Below are 26748 nucleotides of genomic sequence, written 5' to 3' on the forward strand. Positions count from 1 at the left end.
GTGACATGGGGAGCAAAATATGGCACAATCTCGAATAGGAATAACAGAATTAATTCTGGTGTCCTGGTCAATACAATTAGCATTGAATTAAGAGATTATCTGGTCATCACTACATTTGTATTAGTGAGAGCTTGCTGTGTGTAAATTTCCTAAGTTTCTGATTTGTTTCATCTGGAAAATAGATCTATCAAGCTCAATTAATTTTCATGCAAATTGTTTGACTTCATTCTATGTTTAAGTAATAGACATTCTGCACATTTTAATAGCTGTCTTGTACATAATTCCCTGTTAATTTATCTTTTATTTCATAGGATTTACTACCAAAGTAGGAAAAAAATCTTTGGAACCTGGAATTCTGAAATAAAATACCTGAATGATTGGATTTGTGTATCTTGGGTAGAAGGTAGAAATGAGCAGTTCAGGGATGGGAGACAACGAGGTTGGTGGCCATAGGTAATGAGGTTGGAGATGGTGTTGGAGACAGTGGCTTGATGAGCTGTGGTGAGGTCCCATGGGAGGGGTCGATAGGAGGATGTGTCTGAGAGCTGTCGTCTGGCCTCAGCAAGGTAGAGGTCAGTGTTCCAGACCACAACAGCACAACCCTTGTCCGTGTTTGATGGTGAAGTTGGGATTGCTACAGAGAGAGTAGAGGGCAGAGCATTTGGAGGAAGTAAGATTTGAATGCGGGGGGGGTGGTGAAATTGAGAAGGTTGATGTCTCGGCGGCAGTTGGAAATATTTAGAGCGGGCAGCTGGCCAGGATGAGGTATCCAGGAGGAGGAAGAAGTCAAAGTGGAAGAAGTAGTCTTGGGTGAAGAGTCATGATCATAGAAGTAGGCCTGGAGACAGAGGCGATGGAAGAAGAGTTTGGCATCGTGGCTTGTGTGGAATTCATTAAGGTGTGGGCAGAGGGTGATGAAGGTAAAGCCTCTGCTGAGTACTGAGCGCTCTGTCTCAGAGAGGGGAAGGTCAGAAGGGATAGTAAAGACCAAGCAGGGGTCAGATTTGGAATTGGTGTGGTGGTGAGTGTTGGGGAAGATGGAGAGTTAGGGAGGTCGGAGGGTAGAGGTGGATGGTTGGGGGAGTTTTGGAAGGGGGGTGGAGAGGTCTAGGGGGGGAAGGTAACCAGAAAGAGAGGAGGAGAGATGAGGTCTGAGGGTTAAGGGATTGGGGAGAAGAGGGGAGCAGTGAAGGGGAGATGGAGGTGGAGTAGGGAGAGGTGTAGGGGGATAGGGAAGGGTAAGGAGTGGTAAGGGGGATGAGAAAGTGGTTCAAATGCTACATTTTCATTTGATCCAAATTCACATCCAATCCCTCATCACTGCATAATCTGCTTGCTATCAAACTGTTATTTGTGAGAACTTTCTGTGTCTAAATAGGCTACAATAGTTCTTCCACTTGAATACTGCCTGTGCTTTGTTAGCCATAACTTTGAAAGATGAATAAATAAAGACTTTCTTTCCTCCTCCTATTTATTTTTATACCAGTGGTCCAAATACATTTAGCAAACCTTTTTGTGCAAAATATCCTAAAATAAACATGCTTAATAGCAAGGAAAATATGATAGAGGATACTAAATAAGAACCTAACCTGTGAATACAGTCAAGGCAGAATCATCCTTTGCAGCTTGTTCAAGTGCCTTCATGATTTCTTCATACATCTACATGAAAGAAAGACTACATCATCAAGGACCTCTTAAATATTGGAAAGAAACAGGTTGATGTGTTATTCAATTTGTCCAAGATCTTTTTGACGCAAGTCAGTAAAATACATTATTTACTTTTTGTCACCATGGTGTCTTCGACCTTAAAAACTTGCACATAATTGCAAGTGTTACAACTTTTAAACAAAACTTTAATCAACTTGGAAACTGTTCAAGGAATGCCACAGTCTGATTCAGTTCTTGTTGCTATAATAAAAGGAGTTTTCATTACATAAAAGTCACTTTGAGGATAGTTGGTGATGTAATCTTGAATGCACTCCTTTCTCTTCTTAAAAGCAAAGACATAGGAGCATAAATAGACTATTCAGCTAATGAAGTCTACCTTGCCATTTAACTATAAGCTCATCTATTTTCCCACTCAGCCCCATTGACTAACCTTCTTCCCATAACCTTTGATATCCTGGCTAATCAAAAACCTAGCAATCTCTGCCTTCAAGTATACCTAATAACTTTGCCTCCACAATCACTCGTGGCAACAACCTTTCTACCATACCTTTCAACATTCAAATTGTTTCAATTAGATTCCCCCCACATTCTCCAAATTTCCAATACAGACCAAGAGCCATCAAATGTTCCTCAGATGATACCCCTTTCATTCCCAGCATCATCCTTTGTAAGTAGACCCATGTATGGCACCTTGTCAAAGGCCTTCTGAAAATCCAAATACATAATATCGACTATATCTCCTTTACTTATCCTAAGACATCTCTCATGTTCCTCCACAACTTGATGAAGGGCTCACCCAAAATGTTGGTAATGTATTTTCACCATTGCAACATAAAGGCACTGTTTGATCTGCTGAGTTTCTCCAGCATTTGTGTTTACCTTTCCTGCTTGTCACTTCTTCACAGAATTCCAATAGGTTTGTCAAGCAAGATTTTCTCTCGAAATCCATGCTGACTTTAGCCTATCTTGTCATGTGCCTCCAAGCACTCCATAACCTCATCCTTGACGATCAACTCCAGAATCTTTCCAACAACTGACATCAGGCAAACCAATCTATAATTTTCTTTCAACCTCCCGAGCTTCTTGAATAGTGGAATGACATTTGCAATTTTCCAGTATGCCAGAATCTATTGATTCCTGAAATATCAATACCAAGGCTTCCACAATCTCTACAGTTTCTTCTTTTGGAATCTGAGAGCTAGTTTACCATCAGACCATTCCAAGCACCTTCTCCATTGAAATAGTAACTGCACTAACTTCATTTTTCTGATACTCTTGGACATCTGGCATACTGCTCATGTCCTCCACAGTGAAGAGTGATGCAAAATACTCATTTAGCTTCTCTGCCATTTTCTTGTCTCCCATAATTAATTCTCCAATGTCATTTTCTGGTGGTCCCATATCTATTCTCACCTTTCTTTTACTCTTTAAACACTTGAATATCCTCTTTGATATTATTTGCACGCCTACTTTCATATTTCATGTTTGTCTTCCTTTATGAATTTTTTTTTAAGGGGTAGGGGAAAGGAGAACATACCCAAAGGCAGGAGGTAATGATAAGGGAGGGAGTGAGGGCACATCAGCGAACAAGGGGAGGTAGTTCTCCTTTGCAGATGTTGCAAGCTGAAGGCGGCAGAACTCTGAGCTCAGCCCCAGTATTGACTAGGAACTATCGCCCTGATAGGGAGTCCAACGTGGTGTTTCTCTGAGACGCACAGAGAGGGCGGCATCGACGGGCCTCCATACCCCATCATTGATGATAGAAACAGTACTGCTCACCAGGGTGTCCATTGGGCTGCTGGTCGCCTGTGGCTGTACTCAAGGACTTGCGATTTGGTCTACCACGATGCTGGAGTCTCTCTTCACTCCCCAAAAGATATCCACTCGAGCTGCGATCTTCCTGGGGGTTACTGAAGTCCTCCTTGGTGAGCAGCAGTCAGAATGATATCCAGGAAGATCTTCTCAAAGAACAGGCAAAGCTTGTGGCTATCAGTTAACACTAACATGTCATTCATGAGGGCGGAATGTCCGCCAAACCATTAATGTGCAGCAGTTGGGCTGCACGCTTGCATTTCAAGAGCCTGAAAGTGCGGATTAATACCTCTTTGATAGCCATACATTTGCCCTGCTCTGGAGGTCACCGGAGGAAATCAATGACCCTGGTGGCTGTGTCCTGGTCGAACAAGCTTACCGCGTAGTAATACCTTGTGGTGTTGGCTGTGATCTGTCAAATCTGGAATAGGGCCTTGGCCTGCTCGACCCACACCAGCAGCTGCGAAGTCCAGAATGTCGGCAGCTTCAGTGAAACTGCGTGGGGTGTTGCTTGTTTCTCTATTGTTGGGTCCAAAGTGCCATTAGATCTGTCAGGGTCACCAATGCAGCGCATGCTACAGCAGAGCATGAAAGCAAGACACTGACATGAGGTGAGTACAGTCAATACTGATGGTTCGCCCTGCCTTATATCAGCCTGCTAGTTACACTGCTTCTGGTGGAAATTATGTCACCATCTAGCCGGCTGTGGATAGGCCCTCTGGTGGACTCTGTTTCCCGCCTTGTGGCTGGCAGCTCATGAAGAAAGCCGATTTAGTTGGCATGGCCCTTGAAGGATTGCCACATTCAGACGTCATCCTGTGTATTTGGTGCCGCGGGCCGCAACAAAAGACTGTTTTAATTTTTTAATAATAATTTTTTATGTAATACTTCACCGTGAACCATGTTAATAATACATACAAATATTCATCAGTAAAATATACAGTGACATTTTCATGTTTCTACCTTCCTCCCACCCTTCCCACCCCCTATAACAAAAAGCAAGAAATGAGAGAAGAAAAATAAACAAGAGAACACAAAATAAAAAAGAAAAAATCATGTCATCCAAAATTTCATATTTAAATATTTTCGTACTTGTGTCTTAACACTTTAAGAGATGGAGGTCTGAAATTGGTGGTTTCTAATATACTCTATATAGGGTTCCCAAATTTGTTCAAATAAAGCATATTTATCTTTTAGATTGTAGGTAATTTTTTTCTAATGGAATACATTTGTACATTTCTATGTAACATTGTTGTATTTTTAAGGTTGCTTCTGTTTCCAAATTATCATTATGCACTTTTTCGCTGCTGTAAGTGCAATCGTAATAAATCTTTTTTGAGCCCTGTCTGATTTTAGGCCTATTTCTTTGTCTTTTATGTTGTTTAACAGGAAGATTTTTGGATCTTTTGGTATCCTTTTTTTTGAAATTCTATTTAATATTAGGTTTAAATCCTCCCAAAAATTTTCAAATTGTAAGTAATGCTATTCCAATTTCCTGTTTACAATAGAAGCACAGGTCCGATATTGTTGGATTCCATTCTTTTAACTTTGGAAATGTACATATAATCTATGTAGCCAATTGTATTGTATCATACAAAACAGAGTATTTATTGTATCACTCATGATCCCTGCGCGTAGTTTCTTCCATGTTTCATTCTTTATTCATATATTTGTCTTTTGCCCAACCTTGTTTGGGTTTATATATTGCTTATCATTTTCCTTGTTTTGCTATTTGCTGTACATATTTATAACATTTTTTTTACTATCACTGTGTCTGTAATTAAGTCTTCATAGCAGCTACTCTCAAGTAATCTTAGATTAGTTCCCAACTTTTCTTTTAAATAAGTTTTCAACTGATAGTATGAAAATAATGTACCATTTGATATTCCATATTTATTTTTAAAACTGTTCAAATTTTAATAAATTATTTCCCAAAAAGCAATCTTATATTCTTTTAATTAATTTTCTTGCCCATTCCTTAAAAAATAAATTGTCTATTGTAAAAAGAATTAATGGCTTTTGCATTAGTAACATTTTTGGTATTTTATAATTTATCATCTTACACTCCAGATGTATTCTCTTCCATATTTTTAGTATATGATGTAGTATTGGTAGATTGTTGAGTTGCATCAGTTTCTCATCCCATTTCTAGAGTAAATGTTCAGGGACCCTTGCTCCTAATTTATATAATTCTATCTTGAGCCAATCCAGTTTTTCTCCCGTCTGATAAAAATCTGACAGATATCTTAACTGTGCTGCCTGGTAATAGTTTTTGAAATTTGGTAGTTGCCATCTTCCTTTTTTATACACCCATGTTAATTTTTCCAAAGCCACTCTTGATTTTTTCCCCCTTCCATAAAAACTTTCTTATTAATTTATTTAGTTTCATTAAAAATTCCCGTCAAGGGAATCAGTAGCTTTTGGAACAAATGTAGTTGTGGAAATACATTAATTTTGATACAATTTACTCTCCCTATTAAAGCTAATGGTAAATCTTTCCATTTCACTAAATCTTCCTGTTTTTTTTTTAAATTAACTGTTGGTAATTTAATTTATACAAATGATTTAAATTATTATCTATCCTGATACCAAGGTAGCATATGGCCTGTGATTTCCATTAAAAAAAGGGATTCTTTATTACATTTCGTATAATCGACTTTGTTCATTGGCATCACTTCACTTTTATCAATATTAACCTTGTATTCTGATATCGCACCATATTCTTTCAATTTTGGATATAAGCTTTTTATTGATTTATCTGGATCTGTTAAATATACTATAATATCATCCACAAACAAGCTAATTTAAAATTCTTCCTCTTTTACTTTTATTCTTTATTGTAAGTTACCTTTTTATTGGCTCTGTTGTACTTTAAATAGATAATTCAATTCCACCCTATCAAAAGCTTTCTCTGCATCTAAAGTTACTGCCACAGTTGGTGTTTTACTTATTCGTGCTGTATGGATTCAATTAATAAATTTACAGACATCATTCTAATTTTAACAAATCCTGTAGGATCTAGTGTCACTAATTTTGGTACACAGTCTATTCTCTAGTAATCTTGTTATTAATTTATAATCTATTTAGCAAAGATATTGGTCTATATGAAGCTGGTAACAGTGGATCTTTTTCCGCTTTTGGAATTACTGGAATTCTTGCCGTTTTACATGAGTCAGGAAAATTCTGGGTCTCTTCCACCTGTTTCAATACCTCTAAGAGGGGTGGAATTAATAGATTATTGAATATCTTATTAAACTCTGTAGGGAATCCATCTTCACCTGGCTCTTTATTATTTGGTAATGTCATTAGTGCATCGTGTATTTCTATAATTGTCAGGGGTTTTAGTAATTTATTTTGATCTTCCAATTGTAATTGGAAGATAAAAATTCATCTATTTTTGATAAAAATGCTTGATGAAAAATTTATCTATTTTGTCATTCTTCCCTGTATTTTCAGTTTGATACAATTGCTTAAATTTAAAAAAAAATTTCCATTAATCTCTAATGGATTATATGAGATCTATTTATCCTCCTTCTTTGTCGCAATGATAGTTCTTGTTGCTTGTTCTGTTTTTAGTTGCCAAGCCAATATTTTGTGGGTTTTCTCTCCTAATTCATAATATCTTTGCTTTATTTTCATAATGTTTGCAATATTTCATATTTTAATTTTTACTCTGTCAATTCTCTCTTTTTCTCCATATCTTTGCTTCTCGTTAATATTTTTCTATAGTTACTATCTCTTTTTCCCGATCATATTCTTTTTTAAAATCTTGATTGCATAACTAATTATTTGTCCCCTAATGAAGGTCTTCATTGCATCCCATAATATAAATTTGTTTGTTACCGAATTTGTATTTGTCTCAAAATATATTTTGCTTTGTTGTTCTATGTATTCCTGAAAGTCTTGCCTTTTTAACAATATATAGTTTATCCTCCATCTACATGTTTTCACCAGAATATTCTCTAAAGCAATTGTCAATAACAAGGGTGAGTGGTCTGATAAAAGTCTTGCCTTATATTTGGTCTTTCAAAATCTCCCTTGAATCTGAGCCGACAACAGGAACATGTCAATCCTAGAATAGGTTTTACATCTGTTTCAATAATATGAATAGTCTGTTTCTTTGGGGTGTTGTTTTCTCCATATATCAATTATCTTCATATCGTGCGTTGAGTTCAATGTAAATTTAGCTGCTTTATTATTTATAGTGTCTTCATGGTTTTATCTGTTGATGGAACCCACGGCAGTGTGTCTGTCCAGTTGGTTCCTTTTAGCTGTGCCATGTGAGCCGCCTTGAGGTGCTGATGGAAGCACTTTGCGAGTCTATTCACCTGGGGATGATAAGCCATGGTGTGGTGGAGCTTGATTCCCAAGCAGTTTGCCAGTTGTGCCCAGAGGGCGGAGGTGAACTGGGCACCCTGTCGCTGGTCATGTGGGCTGGAACGCCAAACTGGGCAACCCAGGTAGCGAGCAGGGCTCTGGCGCAGAACTCGGCAGAGGTGTCCCTGATGGGGATGGCTTCCAGCTAACTCGTCATCCGGTTGACCACAATCAGGAGGTTGCGGGTGTGGATATGGTCAAACCTCCTTGCTGGCGGGTCGAAATGTTGAATGGGGGCTCTGACATGGTGCTGGACTTTGGAGGTTTGGCAATGCATGCAGTTCCTCACCATCTGGGCCACTTTTTAAAAAATCCGTGCCAGATGAAACGTTCTGCCACCATGTGTAACAATATCTTGTGTAACAATATCTTGACTGAGGGGTGGGCCAGGTAGTGAATCATCTGGAAGGCCTCCTGCCTCCACTGCGGTCACGGCGAGCTGGTTGAGACAGCGCACAGGACTGTGTTGTGGCTGCCCGGCAGCTTCAGGTCCTCGAGGCGCAGGCCGGTGATGGCAGTTTAGAAGGCCTGCGTCTCTTCGTCCTCTCTCTGGGCCTGAGCTAATTGGGTATAGTTCAGGCCGGGGGATAAGTTGTGGATGGTAGGTCTGGAAAGCGCGTCGGCAATGATGTTGTCCTTACCTGCTCGGTGTTGGATGTCAGTGGTCAACTCCGAGATGTAGGAAAGGTGTCACTGCTGGCGCGCCGACCAAAGATCCTTAGTTATGGTGAGGATCTGAATGAGCGGCTTGTGGTCTGTGAAAGTGGTGAACAGTCTGTCCTCCAGGAAGTAGCGGAAGTGCCTGATAGAGAGGTACAAGGCCAGGAGCTCCCTGTCGAATACCCTATACTTCAGCTCGAGTGGTCGGAGGTGCCGGCTGAAGAACGCCAGTGGGTGCCATTGCCCATTGACTTCTTGCTCGAGGACGCCCCCGATGGCCGTGGCAGATGTGTCCACCGAGAGTGCTGTGTGAGCGTCAGGCCATGGGTGGGACAGTAGGGTGAGGGCGGCCTGGTCTGTGCAAAGGCTGTCTCAGCCTCTTTCGATCACTCGAGTGTCTTTGCTGTATGGCCTTGACCTGGTCCTGTGACGGTGCTGCCCCATCTGCGGTGATAGTATGGCTCAGAAACTGTAGCGACTCCTTCCTGAACTGACATTTGGCTACGTTGACGGTGAAGCCGAATTCAGCCAGGCGGGCAAACAGTTTGCGGAGATGGGTGTTGTGCTCATTTTGAGCGCGACTGGCGATGAACATGAAGTCCAGGTCTCCACTCACTGAATCCATGAGCCGCCTGACGGTTTGGGCTGCGTTCTTCAGGCCAAAGAGCATCTGCAGGAATTCAAAAAGATCAATGATAGCAGTTTTGCCAATATCATCCAGGTGTACGGGGATTTGTTAGTAGCCTCTCACCAAGTCGACCTTAGAGAAAACTTTGGCTCCGTGTGAGTTGGCCGTAAAGTCCTGTACGTAGGGGATGGGGTACTGGTCAGGCGTGGTTGTGTCGTTGAGCCTGAGGTAGTCCCCACACAGGTGCAACCCCCAGAGGCCTTTGGGACCATGTGCAGGGGAGAGGTCCAGGGACTGTCCAACCTGTGGACTATGCAGAGTTCCTGGAGGCGGGAGAACTCCTCTTTCATGAGCTGCAGCTTCTACGGCGGCAGTCATCTGGCCTTGGTGAGGAGTGGGGGGGGGGGCCATGTGTGGCGATGTGGTGGTGAATGCCGTGCTGGGCACGGTGACAGTGAATTGTGGCTGTAGAATTGCGGGGAACTCGCCTAGGATGCGGGAGTACTCATTCCTGGGCTTGCAGATGGTGGCTATCCCCAGGCTGTGTGCGTTGGACGGCTCGAGTCGGAGGGTCAGGAAGGTACAGGAATGCATGAGTCTCTTGCCCTTCAGGTCGACCAGCAGGCTGTGCGCTCGGAGGAAATCGGCTCCCAGGAGCGCAGTTCTCATGGTGGGCAGCAGGAACTTCCAGCGGTATTTGTCTCGCCCAAGGTGAACCTGAATGGTCCGTGCACCGAAGGTCTTTATGTCGGTGCAGTTCGCTGTCCACAGGATCAGACCTCGTGCTCACGTGCGGGATTCAGGGTGGTTGGGGTAAGCACGCTCAACTCTTCTCTGGTGTCCACCAGGAAATGCCGTCTGTTGGTCTTGTTGACCACGTCGTAGCTATCAGTGGCGGCTGGCCTGATCGTTTCCCTGGTATGAGCGTTAGTGGTAGAAACATCAGATGGTTTGGTGCTCCTCCGGTTTCTGCCTGGGGGCGGGCTGTGGTGATCTGGGTCCAAGGCAGGTGACCCGATTCATTGCGGCCTCATTCTCCTATTTGGTTCGCCACGCACATTGACGCGGGGTGTGACCTTCCAGGGGTCCGAGAAGTCCTCGTCTGCTAGTAGCTTTGTCTTCTGGCATTTGTTCCAGGAAGGCTTGCTCAAACATCAGGAAGGGTTTGTGGCCTTCTGCCAGTGCGAGCATTTCGTCCATTAGTGTGGACGGGGCTCTGTCCCCCAGCCCAACGAGGTGCATCAGCCTGGCCGAGCGCTGCTGACAGGAGAGACCAAAGGTGCCGAGGAGGAGAGCTTTGAGGGCCACATACTTGCCTTCCCCTGGAGGACTGTGGATCAGGTCATCCACTCTGGCCACGGTTTCTTCATCAAGGGCGCTCACCACATGGTAGAACATTGTGGAGTCAGAGGTGGTCTGTCTGTGATGGAACTACGCATCCGCCTGCCTGAATCACGTGCATGGTCAATGGGTCGGGGGGGGCGGGTGGGGGCGTTTCATGGAGATAGCGCTGATTGCCGACGAATCCATGGTTAGAGACCAGATAAAGTTTGGGCTCTGCGGGGTCACCAATGTAGCGGCTGCTATATATACAGAAACACACCACTGGACATGGTGGAGGTTTCAGTTGAACTGTTTATTTGAATTTCGTGGGCGCCCCTTTAAGACAAACGGGAGTTCCTCCCCGCACAGTGGTGACGACGCCACATTGCTCTGGGCGTAAGCTGTGGCCTAAGCCACGAGGCAATCAACAAACTCCTACGGTGCCATCTTTCTGCAGCTGCCCTGCCAGCATGGCGATACAAGCGGGGCCGGTTCGCTCTCAGAGATGTGCCCTGCCACAACATCATTACATATCTACCTGCTGGGTCTGTTATTACTTTCTTTATCTTAATTGGCAGATTCTTATTAACTAATATAGCAACTCCCCTGGCTTTTGAATTGTACTACATAACCTACCCAGTCTCTTTTCAGTTTGCGGTGTTCTAACTCAGTTAAGTGTGTTTCTTGTATAAATACTATGTCTATTTTCTCCTTTTTACGTAGTGTCAGTAACTTTTTTCTCTTAATTTGATTGTGAATTCCATTAATAGTCATAGAGTTCAATGTACTCATATTACCCATCAGTTCTCATCTCTCTCCAACCTCTTCAACCCCTCCATCACCCCTCTTCTAAAAGCACTTTTAATATTGTTACTTTTTACTATATGCAATGATACAACTAATAGAAAAATAACAAAAACCATAAGAAAACCAAAGAATACTATTAAAGAAAACAACATTAAATCCCCCTTTACTGAATTGCCCTTACCATCTCGCAAAACAACCACAACTCCCTTTTCTACATGGGTTGCAGTATGCACTGCAAATGTCAACAGATTTCACAGTGGGCAGATCTTCCCCTCTTCCCAGCCCTCCCTCAGAGAAATCACTATATATCAATTCTTAAAAATATAACAAAGCCTTTTTTGATATAACTTATTTTTTTCTTAAACGTCTGCACTCAAACTATTACCATGCCAACTTATTTATATACATTATCTTAACAGTCTTTTTAGTACTTCCTTTACTCCTCTTCTTGTTGCTTATTTGGTAATTGGTCTGCAAAGCGACAAGCTTCTTCTGGGTCTGAAAACAGTCTATTTTATCCACGAGGAATGAATATCTTCCACATTGTTGGATGCTGTAACACAAAGTTATAACCTTTTTTCCATAGCACAATTTTTGCAAAATTAAACTCCTTTCGCTTCTTTAAAATTTTAAAGCCAATATCTGATTAAAAAAATATTTTTTCCCCATTGTACTCCAATTAAAAAAAAAATTATTTATTAAATTTATTTTCTTTCACTCTTTTCATTCCCAGTTCCAATATTTTCTCCCTTGCTGTATATCGTAGTAATTTTATTAGTATGGAACGTGGTTTCTGCTGTGTTTATGGCTTTGGCACCAATGCTCTGTGGGTTCTTTCAATTTCTATTTTTTTCTTGGAGTTCTTCCACTCCCAAGATCTGTGGGATCCATCTTTTTATAAATCCTTTTATAGTTGTCACTTCTTCACCTTCTTTCAGGCCCACTTTTTAAAAAATATTATTACGTCTGCTGAAAATCTCTCAAATGTCAATTTTTTGGGCCAAAAAAATCTTGTGTTTTCTTAATCTCCTTACCTCTATCTTCCAATTTTTTTCTTAACTCATTCACCTCCATTTCCACACCTATCACTCTGTCTTCCACTTCATTTTCTCATGTTTGCCATAGCATTCTCCATTCTTTGCATTTTTACATCTGTCTCTTGGTTTTTTTTAAATAGTACTGAGCTCAGCCATTATTGCTTCCATTGGAATCTTTATTTGACTGTAAAAATATTCCTTATCAATCATCTGCTTCTGTTTTTTTAAAAATCTTGTATTTTTTCTTGTAAGTCTTTATCTTCCTCTCGATCTGCTTTCTCTAGCTCTATTTCTTGGCTCCGTGTTGATATTGCTTTTATCAGTGTCTTCTCTGCAGCCTCTCCCATTGCCAAGTCAGCATCTTGCTGTTGGCGTCCTCTCTACAATGCGTACTGCACTGGCACTCTGGCATTTCTTTTTCAGGCTCTGCAAGCCAATGTTTGAGACCACCCTGCGGGACATAGCCGCCCAGCTGCGTGCTCACCGGCTTCACTGCTCGGGCCATCCTCTTGGGGAGAGTTCTCTGGCAATTTCTTTATCCCTTCTTTACTTGGCATTGTAATCTTTTCCTTCTTTGGAGCCACCTTCAAGTTCTTCTTGTGACTCTTTTTACATTTTTCTTCTCTGCCTTGTTTTTCTACCTTTTTTTCCAACTTTCTCTGTGGAGGGCTGGTTTTCCTTAACCAGCCACTACTCTATCATGTGACCCCTAGTAGGACTGTTTTAATGTTGTGAGAGGGTTGGAAACCTGACTGGAGGGATAATTTGAAAACATGGAATTGTGTGAAAGATTTAAACCTACTGAATTAATTGAAATGTGCATTCTATTGACATCAACTGAATTTCAGCAAAACACCAACATAGAAGTTGGACAAAATTATTTGCTACCACTAAAATCTAATAAACCAATTAATCAACAATTTGTTGAAGGAACTCAGCAGGTCAACATCATCAGAGGGAGAAAGGGGAATTGTCAATGTTTTAACACGATTATGTACAGTATTTTGATCTGAAACATTGACAATTCTCTTTGCCCCAGTGACGTCCCTTGACCAGAGTTCCTCCAGCAGAATTTTTTTGCTTGGGATTCCAGCATATGCAGACGCCTGTGTCAACAAGTCCTTACCGTAAATGAAATTGCATTTTTTTTGGCTGGCCTGTTTAGCATAATAGTTGTGATGTTGTTTTCAGTTGTGACAATTAGTGTCTGGAATGATGACTTCACATCTTCTGTGGCAGTGGCTTTACGCTGCTGGGGTACCTCTGTGGAATCCAGTGTTTGTACAAGATCCACGTATTTCTGTCTAGCTTCCTCCTTCAAAGAAAAAATTATTACCACTGGCTCAACATTTATTTCCATATCATATACATACTGGAATTCTATATTTTTTTAAATGAAAATGGTCATAATTTTAGTGAAAAATGTAAATTTTGTTGTTCGATATAATCTTCTAATCCAAGTAGTTAGAGTTGCTCAATCAAATCCCAAATGCCATGGCACCACAAAAACTGTGTTTAATCTGTGCTGCCTGGGGAAACCAATGCATGCATGCTTCTTTGGAAGGCTCCTGCATGTAATAAGGTAGAGCATAAAATATTACAAATTCAAATTTTAAATAATTTCCCCAGTACATGCATTCATTCTCTAAAATGTCAGTAATTGTAATATTTAGCATGTCAAGGTAACCAATTTAAATTTAAGCAGTTAGTAAATGAGGGCTTGCTTTTTAGGTGCAATTTGCAATGAAGACAGATAATTTTGTGTCTGATACTGGTGGAATTATACTAAATTATTGTATAGTGTTCCAATGAAGTGGCAAAAGTTTTAAATGGACCATATTATCAGGTGGTTAAAAATTAGATAGTTTTGTCATATTTTATTGAGAAATGAGTCAGTGTATGTAGGAGGCACACAAATATACTAGATGCTGAACAAGGGTGACAAGAGTATATAGTTATGATTTTGGGAGATAAGTTGGGAAAGGTTTGTAGAGTAGGTTACATACAAATACTTTAAAACAGATTTAAAATACTGGAGCTCTGCCCCATGCTAGACATATCGGGGCCTCACAGCTTTTGAAAGAGCTTTGAAGAGTGCTCAAGAGACTTCACTAATGGATTTTTGTTTATGAAAGGCAACAGATGAAAAATCTTGCTGGAGCTGCAGAATGTCTGGAAGAGAACTTGTTGTTCTAAGAGAGTAATGTGGCTTTGCAAGCAGAGAGAGTCAAACAGGCTTTCTCTCAGAGAGAGAGAGAGAGGGGAGAGAGAGACACACACACACACACACACAGATCACTTCCACAGTGTTACAGCCAGCAGAAGTAGCTGGGACTGGAATAGGACAAGCTGGCAAGCTTGTGGACACCCCATTTGGAAGACTGCCTGGTTAAAGCCCTTCCTGAGTAGTAACCATTTACCTTTCAAGCACCAAAGCCTGATGAACTTTTTACATGTTAAATTCTGTGCACAGTATAAAGATTGCCTGCAACCAGTGAACATGGAGGAATGAGAAGTGAGATTGGACTGTGAAGCAAAGAACCTTTCTGAATTTACACACACATTACATACATGTGCGCTTAGAATTAGAAGGGAGTTAAGTTAGGTTAGTTAAGTCAGTAGTGATAAGTTAAAGTATGATTCTGTTTTTATGTTTAAAGATAATTAAAAGCAACTTTTGTTTTAGTAACCATTTGTCTTGGTGAATAGAGTTATGTGTTATGTATTGACCTACATGTTGCGTGGTTTTGCCTTAAAAAGTGACAGTTTGCCTTTGAGAGCCAAGGTGAAGGTGGACTGCTGAGAGTGAGAGAGAGTGAGTGAGAGACAGACTGAGCATGTACAAAAGATGATCTAGAAATTTCTGGATTTGGAAGACAAACCACGACTGGGTGTGGCTGTAGAATGAAAGGAAGCCCAAGCATGAGTCATTTTCTAAGAGGCAGTTTGGAATGTTGGGCATTTAAAAAAAATGATAATTCAGAAGGCAGCCAAAAGGATCCGGACCAAGCCATATTTTTTTCTCTCTCTCTGCGAGCACCACAAGGAGACCACTTCGAATTTTGTACCCTCTCTCTCTCTCTCTCTCTCTCTAAAAGATCTTTTGGCTTCAGTTTACCAAACAAACTGAATTTTGTTTACGATCTTTACTTCGATTGCAATTGAAGTTTTGTGAGTCTTGTTTGTTTTGTGTCTAAGTTTTTTTTCCTGTGGGCTGGTTTGGAATATAACCTAGACTTTGATTATATGTTATACTTAGGCTGGGGAATTTATCAGTTTTACACTGTTATATAAATTTGTATATTAACTGGTGGACATTGTTATAAAGAGGGGTGGGGGGGGGGATTTAGAATTTTGAATTTAAGTTTGAAGGTAAAATTTTGTTAATAAAATAATTGTTCATCTTTATCCCTGTGTGATATGCCTTCTTTGTGGTTGCTGGTTTGATCTTGTAACATTACATACAAGTGTGATTAGAATTAGAAGGGGGTTAAGTTAGGTTAAGTCAATAGTGATAAGTTAAAGCTTGATTCTATTTTCATGTTTAAAGATAATTAAAAGCAACTTTTGTTTAAGTAACCATTTATCTTGGTGAATATCTATTGCTGCTGGGATAATGGGCCCTCTGGGCTCATAACAAAGGAACTTTCTGTAGAAAGAATCAACAAGATTTACGTGTGTCACAAAGTTGGTGTATGGGCAACCAATGACAGTATAGATATGTTTACAGGCATTGCAGATAATATATTGCTGTAGAATGAGAACAAGAGACAGAAAACAAGAGGAATAAATGAGTGGTTTTCAGGCTGCAAACTGTGTTCAGCAGATACAGCAGGGATTGATGTTGGGCCTTAACTGTTCACCTATATCAAGAAAGGATCAAGCATAATATGCCAAAATCTGCAGATGATACAAAGCTTAGTAGATGTGAGGAAAACAATTTGGATGCCATTGTTCTCAAAAGCTGAGAAAAATGCATACAAAACATTGCCTTTATTTTCATGAGGATTTGAGTACAAGAGTGAAGACATCTTGCTCTAATTAAAAAAAACCCTGCTAAGAGGGCATCTCCAGTAGTGTCTTTAGATTTTTTTCTCCCTGTCTTAGGGATGGTGTGTAGCAAAGTGTGATTCCTGGGATGGTAGGTTTGATACATGAGTAATATGAAGACTGTAATATGAGGTTCAGGTGATTAAGCAGATTAGTCCTATACTCTCTGGCTATGGTGTTTGGAATCAAGCAACACAATCCTAAAATAAAAGGATGGAATTCCTTCACCTGGATGACAGTGAAATCTTTGGAATTCTTTACTCAAGATGGCTGCGGAAGCTCATTCATTCAAAAAAATAAATATTAAAAAGATATGCAGAAATCTGGCACTGAGATTTTTAAAAATCAGCAGTGATAATGAATGACTGAGCAACACAAGGGAACAAATGGCCTTCACTTTGCTACTTCCAATCTCTTCCCCATTTTTAAGTTTCTGATGAAACTTGTAATTCTACTTAATATATATAACATAATATAACAATTACAGCACGGAAACAGGCCATTAGGCCCTTCTAGTCCGCACCGAACCAAACACCCCTTTCTAGTCCCACCTCCCTGCACAATGCCCATAACCCTCCATCTTCTTCTCATCCATATACCTGTCCAACCTTTTCTTAAATAATACAATTGACTCCGCCGCCACTATTTCTCCCGGAAGATCATTCCACACGGCTACCACACTCTGAGTAAAGAAGTTCCCCCTCATGTTACCTCTAAACCTCTGCCCCTTAATTCTTAACTCATGTCCTCTTGTTTTAATCTTTCCTCCTCTTAACGGAAATAGTCTATCCACATTCACTCTGTCTATCCCTTTCATAATCTTAAATACTTCTATCAAATCCCCTCTCAACCTTCTACGCTCCAAAGATTAAAGACCTAATCTGTCCAATCTCTCCCTATACTCTAGATGCTTAAACCCAGGTATCATTCTGGTAAACCTTCTCTGCACTCTCTCCACTCTGTTTATATCCTTCCTATAATTAGGCGACCAGAACTGCACACAGAACTCCAAATTAGGCCGCACCAACGTCTTATACAATCTCAACATCACCTCCCAACTCCTATATTCCATGCAATGATTGATAAAGGCCAGCATACTAAAAGCCTTCTTCACCACCCTATTCACGTGAGTTTCTACCTTCAGGGAACGATGTACCGTTACTCCTAAATCTTTCTGCTCTTCTGTATTCCTCAATGCTCTCCCATTTACCATGTATGTCCTATTCTGATTCTTCTTACCAAAATGAAGCACCTCACACTTATCAGCATTAAATTCCATCTGCCATTTTTCAGCCCACTTTTCTAAGCAGCCCAAATCCCTCTGCAATCCTTGAAAACCTTCTTCATTATCCACTATTCCACCTATCTTAGTATCGTCTGCATATTTACTAATCCAATTCACCACCCCATCATCTAGATCATTAATGTATATAACGAACAACAATGGGCCCAATGCAGATCCTTGAGGCACACCACTGGTCACTGGCCTCCAACCTGACAGACAATTATCCACTACCACTCTCTGGCCTCTCCCTTCAGCCAATGTTCAATCCATTTGACTATCTTAAAATTTATACCCAAAGACTACACCTTCCTAACTAACCTTCCATGTGGTACCTTATCGAAGGCCTTACTGAAGTCCATATAGACAACATCCACTGCGCTACCCTCATCCACATTCCTAGTCACCTCTTCAAAAAATTCAATCAGATTGGTCAAACATGACCTTCCTCCCACAAATCCATGTTGAGTGCTCCTGATCAGACCCTGTCTATCCAGATGTTTATAAGTACTATCTCTAAGAATTTTCTCCATTAATTTACCTACCACAGACATCAAACTTACAGGCCGATAGTTGCCAGGCTTCCTCCTTGAACCCTTTTTAAATAACGGAACCACATGCGCAATGCGCCAATCCTCCGGCACTATCCCCATATCTTATGACATTTGGAAAATTACCGCCAGAGCCTCTGCTATTTCCTCCTTCACTTCTCTCAATGTCCTGGGGAAGATCCCGTCTGGTCCCGGAGACTTATCCACCTTTATATTCTTCAAAAGCCTTAAAACTACACCTTTTGTAATCTCTATATTCCCCATATTTACCCAATTTGCTTATTTTATCTCACATCTCCCAATATCCTTCTCCTTAGTGAATACCGAAGAAAATAAACTGTTCAATATCTCCCCCATTTCTCTAGGCTCCACACACAGTTTTCCGCTCTGATTTTCTAAGGGACCAATTTTGTCTCTAGCTTTCCTCTTACCATTAACATATTTGTAGAACTCTTTTGGATTAGTTTTCACCCTGCTTGCCATAGTTTTCTCGTACCTTCTTTTAGCTTTCCTAATTCCTCTCTTAAGATTCCTCTTACATTCAATGTATCTTTCAAACATCTCCTTAACTCCATGCTTCTTATATCTAATGTACGCCTCCCTTTTTCTTCGAACCAAGTTTCCAATATTCCTTGAAAACCACTGCACTCTCAAACCTTTTGCCCCTCCTTTTAACCTAACAGGAACATAAAGCTTTTGCACTCTCAAAATCTGATCTTTAAAAGACTTCCATCTCTCTACTACATCCTGCCCATAAAACAAATTGTCCCAATGCACACCCTGCAAGTCCTTTCGCATCTCCTCAAATCTAGCTTTTCCCCAATCAAAAACCTCAATCCTTGGTCCTGATTTTTCTCTTTCCATAATGACATTGAAGCTGATGACATTATGATCACTGGACCCGAAGTGCTCGCCAACACTAACCTCCGTCACTTGACCCATCCCATTTGCCAACAGTAGATCTAACACTGCTCCTTCTCTGGTCGGCACCTCTACATATTGTTGTAAAAAACTATCTTGCACACATTTCACAAACTCTAACCCATCCAGTCCTTTCACAGAATGTGTTTCCCAATCTATATGTGGAAAATTAAAATCTCCCATAATTACAACCCTGTGCTTATCACAAATATCTACTATCTCCCTACAGATTTGCTCCTCTAGGTCTCGGTCCCCTCCGGGTGGTCTATAATACACCCCTACAAGTGTAACCTCTCCTTTCCTACTCCTCAGTTCCACCCAAATAGCCTCCGTGGATGTGCCCTCTAATCTATCCTTCCTAGGCACCGCTGTAATATTTTCCCTGACAAGCAATGCAACCCCACCTCCTCTTGCCCCTCCGACTCTATCACACCTAAAACAACGAAACCCAGGGATATTCAGTTGCCAATCACATCCCTCCTGCAACCATGTCTCACTAATCGCTACCACATCATACTTCCAAGTATCAATCCACACCTTCAGCTCATCAACCTTTTTTACAATACTCCTGGCATTAAAATATATGAATTTCAGAGATTTCCCAATTTTTAATCCCTGTTTTCCCTCATCTTTAATAACAACATTATTTACTTTTCCTGCCAATTGCCCTTCATCTTCTTCCAGAGCATTTCCCTTCTCTATCACCTGCCCATCCATATTCAAATACTTACTACAAACTTTCTTTGTTTGCATTCTAACCTTCTCCTTACTGCTCTGTACTATTTTGTTCCCTCCCCCCAACCATTCTAGTTTAAAGGATCCTGAGTAGCCCTAGCAAATACCTCTGCCAGGATTTTGGTCCCCCTGGGATTTAAGTGTAACCCGTCCTTACTGTACAGGTCACATCTCCCCCAAAAAGGTCCCAGTTATCCAGAAACTTAAAACCCTGCCCCTTACTCCACCCCTTCAGCCATGTGTTAATCCTCCACCTCATTCTATTTCTATTCACACTGTCACGTGGCACAGGGAGTAATCCAGAGATTACCCCCTTTGCGGTCCTTCTTTTTAACTCCCTACCTAACTGCCTGTACTCACTTTTTAGGACCTCTTCTCTAATTCTCCCTATGTCATTGGTACCTACATGTACCACGACCTCTGGCTCCTGTCCCTCCCACTTTAGGATATCTGGGACACGAGCAACAACATCCCGGACCCTGGCACCAGGGAGGCAAACCACCATCCGATTCTCCTTGCTGCGTCCGCAGAATCCCCTATCCGTCCTCTTAACTATCTGTCTGTTTTCAGCTACTTAGGTTATTGGTTCTTCGTTTTTCAGCATAGACCAACTTTATTCTTTACTTATTGTGGACAACCACAAACAAATCGAGGGACACCTCGTGGAGGCGATAACAAGCTTGAACACCTTCCCAAATCATTTACAGTACTTCCATTTTTGTGGCAAAATGTTTGAGAATATTTTGGGGATTTTTGTTGTAAAAATTTACATCCCTGTTTTGCATAGAACTCGTTTGCTATATCAGTAATATTTTTCTTCAGCAAGACACATTGGACCATCGGTATACCACAGGCAACAGGATGAGAAAAAAAATGATTGACTGGAATAAGTTTCAATTAGTCTAGAAATGTTAATTTCGTTATCTTCTTTAAGATGATGAAATTATGGGGGGGCATGGCAAGATGGTGTACAAGGAAGACGTGTGTTCCACCTCTCCCCAGCTGGATCATTAAATACCCGGTTTTTTAATAGTATAAAAGTGATTAAAAATAAGATTTACAGTTATTTAAATAACAGTGCTTTATGATGGCATCTAATGTGGAAAAAGCTCAAACCTCAGCTTCAGAAAAAATTACTATATAAAAGTGCAGAAGAATTGAGGCTGACCTGCATAGCTGAATCCATGGAGTCATTGCTGGGAGTCTCCAAGCCTCAGAGGACACCAGCCCGTTCAACTTTGACTCCAGCGCCGATCCTGCATTCGCAAGATGGCGCCGGCACATCAGTGAGTTTGGCCGTTGCCGACCCGCGTCCTCGTGAAGACGCCTCTGCGTATCCGACGGCTTCGTCTGGCCTGCATGTGGCATTGCGGGCCTGGAAGCTGCTGGAAAAAATTAGCGCTGTGGGGGAACCTGAGCAGCTGGCATCCCGAAGAGGTCGGGGTGCCGGCATCGGGTGTCCAGACCCGTAGCCATTCAGTTAAAGGAACTGTGCTGACTGAGGAAGAAGAGGAACTTCCTTATTGAAATACGTCCAGGAGGAGGAGCTTGCTGTTAAAGAGGGTGAATCTCAAAAAGTGGAAGTGGAATCTGGACTGGATTCAGTGTTTATTGTTTTGGAAGGGATTGCTGGTCAAATACAGCAAATGCATATGTCAAAACAAATATCAACTCAAATGACTCAAGGATTTATGGAGATGAAAATAAAAATGAATATTTTGTGTTAAACAGGAAATGACTAGTTAAAAGTGATATTAATAAATGTATATAATCAGTAGACACTGTGCAAGATAATTTTAAGAAAATTGAAACAGCTTTTTCTGAGTGTCAAACTCGGGTAGAATGTAATAGAGAAAATATGGAAAAAGTGGAAGGTTCTTTTGTAGATTGGAGGATTCAGAAAAGAGATTCAGAAGATTGATTCGTTGGAAAATCAAAGTCAGAGGAATAATGTGAAAATAGTTGGTCTTCCAGAGGAAGGTGCTGACCCTATAAAATTTTTTAAGCACTGGATCCAGAGGTGTTGGGTAAAGAGTTTTTCCCTGAAGGTTTGGAATTGGATAGGGTTCATAGAGCTCTGAGAAGAAAACCACTTCCAGGACAAGCACCGAGAGCAGTTTTGATTCGTTGTTTTAAATATCAAGATCTTGAAATGATTTTACATATGGCAGTACAGAATGCAAGACACAATCAATCTCCATTAATGGTTCAACATAATAGGGTGTTCTTTTATGCTGATTTGAGTCAAGAGGTTATTAGAAGACGATGAGAATTTAATACGGCTAAAGACGTTTTGTGGCGAAAAGGTTACATGTTTGCTTTTCGTTATCCTGCAATTTTGAAGGTTTTCTATGGAAATTTTCAATCTCAATTTTTTGAGAATGATCGTGATGCTTTGGTTTTTGCCAACTCTTTGCCGGAATTGCGAAGAAATGGATCTTCTCCTCCATTACCTCCTAAGAAGAGAGTGAATGGAAATGGACATGGAAATGGAAAGAATGGAAAGAAAGAAGAGATGACACGGACAGAGTCTTCTTGATGTTGAAGATCTGGAGCAGTCTTTGGGCTTGGAATCATTGGGTTGGACTATATTTGATTGTGTTTGATTAAATAATCAATACATATCTGGCTGGGGCGGGGGTGGATGACACTGAAAACTTTGACAGTAATCTACCACTGGTTGGTTTACCACACCCAGTCTTTTAAGGTATTACTACCTTGGGTGGTTTTTTTTTGTTTTGTTATTTTTACTTTCTTTTTCTTTTTTGAGTGAGTTTTTTGAGAGGGGAGTGTTATTTTATAGTGTATAATTATATTAGTAATTAAAAAAAGATGTCTCAATTGAATTTTGCAACTTTTAATGTACAGGGGTTAAATAATCCAATTAAGAGAAAGAGAATATTGGTTTATATTAAAAAATGAAAATTAATATTGCTTTTTTTTAAACAAGAAACACATTTGACTTAGAAAGAACATTTGAAATTGAAAAGGGATTGGGTTGCTCATGTTTTCTCTTCTTTTAATTCTAAGGCAAGAGGAGTAACGATTTTAATTCATAAAAATTTACCCTTTGAATTGGAATCTTTAGAGGGGTATTCTGGTAAAGTATTAAGAGTGAATTATAAATTTTTTGCTGAATTGTGGACTTTGTTGAATCTTTATGCCCCGAATATAGATGATGAACGGTTTATTTCAGCAGGATTTTTATTGTTAACTCAAGCTAATGAAAATGTTTTAGTTGGTGGTGATTTTAATTGTGTTCTCGACCCTTTATTGGATAGAAATCCAAAAAGTATAAGGAAATCAAAGATGGGAACACAAATTAATGCGTTAATGAAAGATTTAAATTTGGTGGATATTTGGAGAAAAGTTAACCCTACAGAGAAGGATTTTCTTGTTATTCTTCAAGACATGATTCATTTTCTAGAATTGATTTATTTTTGGTATCAGTGCATTTACAAGGTAGAGTATTACGAGCTAAATATAAAAGTAGTTATATCAGATAATTCATAATTACTTTTTTCTTGTGAAAGTTCGGAGATAGTGCGTCTGTCGTTTAGATGGAGGTTTAATGCAATGTTATTGAAAAAAACAGTTTGTTTCTTTTGTTAAAGAACAGATTTCTTTATTTCTGAATGAAAATGTTAATTCTGTGGATAGTCATTTTGTAATATGGGATGCTTTAAAAGCTTATTTGAGAGGGCAGGTCATTAGTTATTCTACGAAAGTTAAGAAACAATATATGGCAGAAAGTTTAGAGTTAGAAAATAAGATTGCTGAGTTAGAGAAGGACTTTCAGAAAGGGGAAACAGATAAAAAAAATTGCATTGGAGAGGTTGAAGTTGTGTTATAATACTTTACAAATGTATCAGTTTGAACACTTAATTAATCGATCTAAACGTAATTATGAGTTGGGGAGAAAGAGCTCATAAGGTATTTACTTGGCAATTGAAAGCTGAACAGACGTCTCAGACTATTAATGCTGTTAAGAAGAATTCAATAATAACATAAGCCTCAGGAAATTAATGACCAATTTAATTCATTTTATCAAAAATTATATACTTCTGAGGGGAAACAGGATGATGGCTTTATTGATTCTTATTTATCTAAATTAAAATTACCGGTATTAGATGGAATTGATGTTCAGGAATTGGAATCTCCATTTACGGATTTTGAAATTAAGGAAGCTATTCAGATTTGATTAAGTGGAAAGATCTTCCATTAACTTTGATTGGTCAGGTTAATTGTATTAAAATGAATATTTTTCCACAAATTCAATATTTATTCCAGTCACTACCTTGTTTACTTTCTAAGGCTTTTTTTTTCAAGATTTGAATAAACCAGTGAGAGAATTTTTATGGAAAGGTAAATTAGCTCGAGTGGCGTTGCATCGTCCCCAGGGGACGATGGATTTCCTGTGGAATTTTATTAATTTTTTAATGATGATTTATCTAATGAATTTGGAGAGGTGTTGAATCAAGATACTGACGATCAGAAGCTACCAGAATCATGTTCCAGTGCTTTAATAACTGTTATTCCAAAAAAAGATAGAGATCCATTAAAAGTGTCTTCATATAGACCTATTTCTTTATTAAATGTGGATTATAAAATTATAGTAAAAGTATTAACTAATAGACTTGCTAAATATTTGCCTAAATTGGTACATATTAATCAAACAGGTTTTATTATATATTTCGATTAATTACTTTGGTCAATGCATATCGAAAGCAATCTAACCATCCTATGGTGGTTGTATTAGATGCAGAAAAAGCTTTTGATAGGGTTGAGTGGGATTTTTTTATTTAAGGTGTTAGAGAAATTTAAATTCAGCCCTTTTTTTATTGGTTGGGTTAAGGCTTTATATACGAAACTGATTGCTTAGGGTGGTGATGAATGGACATATTTCTTTACCATTTAAATTGACTCGTTCAACTCGACAGGGCTGCCCATTGTCACCAGCCTTATTTTATTTGGTTATTGAACCGTTAGCTCAGGCTATTAGACAAAATGAAGAAATTAGAGGGATGTGAATTAAGAATGAAGAATATAAAATTAATTTATTTGTGGATGACATATTGGTATATTTGATGGAACTGGAACGGTCGTTGAAACAATTGTAAGAGTGTTTGTTGAAATTTGGAGAATTATCGGGATTATAAAGTTAATTGTGATAAAGGTGAAATGTTACCAGTTGGAGTGGGAAATTATTCTGAATTTAAAACAATTACAAAATTAAGGTGGACAAGTAAAATTAAATATTTAGGTGTGTTTATGAATAGAAATTATCAATCATTATATCAACTAAATTACGTACTTATATTAAGATGGATTAAAGCAGATTTGATTAAGTGGAAAGATCTTCCATTAACTTTTATTGGTCAGGTTAATTGTATTAAAATGAATATTTTTCCACAAATTCAATATTTATTCCAGTCACTACCTTGTTTACTTTCTAAGGCTTTTTTTTTCAAGATTTGAATAAACCAGTGAGAGAATTTTTATGGAAAGGTAAATTAGCTTGAGTGACGTTGCATAGACTTACATGGAAGTATACATTGGGTGGATTATAACTACCACATTTTCAAAATTATTATGAAGCGGCCCAGTTGAAGTTCATCAGTAGATTGATGGATTTAGATCAGCCTCCTAGCTGGGCTAAAGTGGAGATGGCGTGTATTCCTAGGGTTGAAATACATGAATTTATATTTCGTTGGAATATGAATTTGTTACAGCAATATGATATGCCGATATTGAAACATTTATTAAAGATTTGGCTAAAAAAAAATAGGGTGTTAGGGTCGAAAGATAAATGATCTATTTTAACTCCACTGTATAATAATCAGCTTATTCCTTTTTCAATGTTTAACAATCATTTAAAGATTTGAGATTCTAAAGGTATAAAGACAATACAAGATTGTTTTGTAGAGGGGCAATTTCTTTCTTTTAATCAATTGAGAGAAAGATTTGATATACCTGTAAATTCTTTGTTTGCGTATTATCAGCTTAGAGCTTTGATAAAAGATAATTATGGTAGAGAGATGATTTTACCTACTTTGTCGAGATTTGAATCTTTGATTTCCTCTATACCGTAAAAGGGGTATATTTCGCTTATGTATAATTTGTTACAAGGTAGTATGGATAAGACAGATTGGGAGAAATCTAAACTTAAATGGGAGAGTGATTTAGAATTTTTTTTCTGAAGAAGATTGGGCAAGACAATGTAATAAATTGACCAATATGCAACATGGATGGTTAATTATACTTTTTTTACATCAATTATATTTGACCCCGGAAAAGTTAAAAAAAATATGGATTTAGTAATTCGGATTCTTGTTTTAGATGTGGTTCATGTATTGGAACATTTTTATAACCAGATAACCATATAACCACTTGCAGCACAGAACAGGCCAGTTCGTCCCTACTAGTCCATGCCGTAACAAATCCCCACCCTCCTAGTCCCACTGACCAGCACCCGGTCCATACCCCTCCAGTCCTCTCCTATGTAACTATCCAGTCTTTCCTTAAATGTAACCAATGATCCCGCCTCGACCACGTCTGCCGGAAGCTCACTCCACATCCCTACCACCCTTTGCTTAAAGAAATTTCCCCTCATGTTCCCCTTATAATTTTCCCCCTTCAATCTTGAACCATGCCCTCTAGTTTGAATCTCCCCCACTCTTAATTGAAAAAGCCTATCCACATTTACTCTGTCTGTCCCTTTTAAAATCTTAAACACCTCTATCAAGTCCCCTCTCAATCTTCTACGCTCCAGAGAAAAAAGCCCCAGTCTGCACAACCTTTCCCTGTAACTCAAACCTTGAAATCCTGTCAACATTCTTGTGAACCTTCTCTGCACTCTCTCTATTTTGTTTATATCTTTCCTATAATTTGGTAACC

General features: G+C 39.5%; 1 protein-coding gene across 5 annotated transcripts in view; it reads right to left on the reverse strand.

Annotated features, from left to right (window-relative positions):
- eci2 (enoyl-CoA delta isomerase 2) overlaps positions 1-26748 on the reverse strand; it is a 90990-nt gene that overhangs the window by 21278 nt on the left and 42964 nt on the right. For 4 of the 5 annotated variants that reach the window (XM_069913502.1, XM_069913499.1, XM_069913501.1 and 1 more), the window contains 2 exons: positions 13439-13627; positions 1590-1659 (listed from right to left, as the gene is read on the reverse strand). In XM_069913502.1, coding sequence (XP_069769603.1) covers positions 1590-1659; positions 13439-13627 — 259 coding nt within the window. The remainder of the gene's footprint in view (positions 1-1589; positions 1660-13438; positions 13628-26748) is intronic. The other variant, XM_069913503.1, reaches the window with a different exon arrangement.

The sequence above is a fragment of the Narcine bancroftii genome, chromosome 1, assembly GCF_036971445.1.
Source record: "Narcine bancroftii isolate sNarBan1 chromosome 1, sNarBan1.hap1, whole genome shotgun sequence".
In the NCBI taxonomy this organism is placed as follows: Eukaryota; Metazoa; Chordata; class Chondrichthyes; order Torpediniformes; family Narcinidae; genus Narcine; species Narcine bancroftii.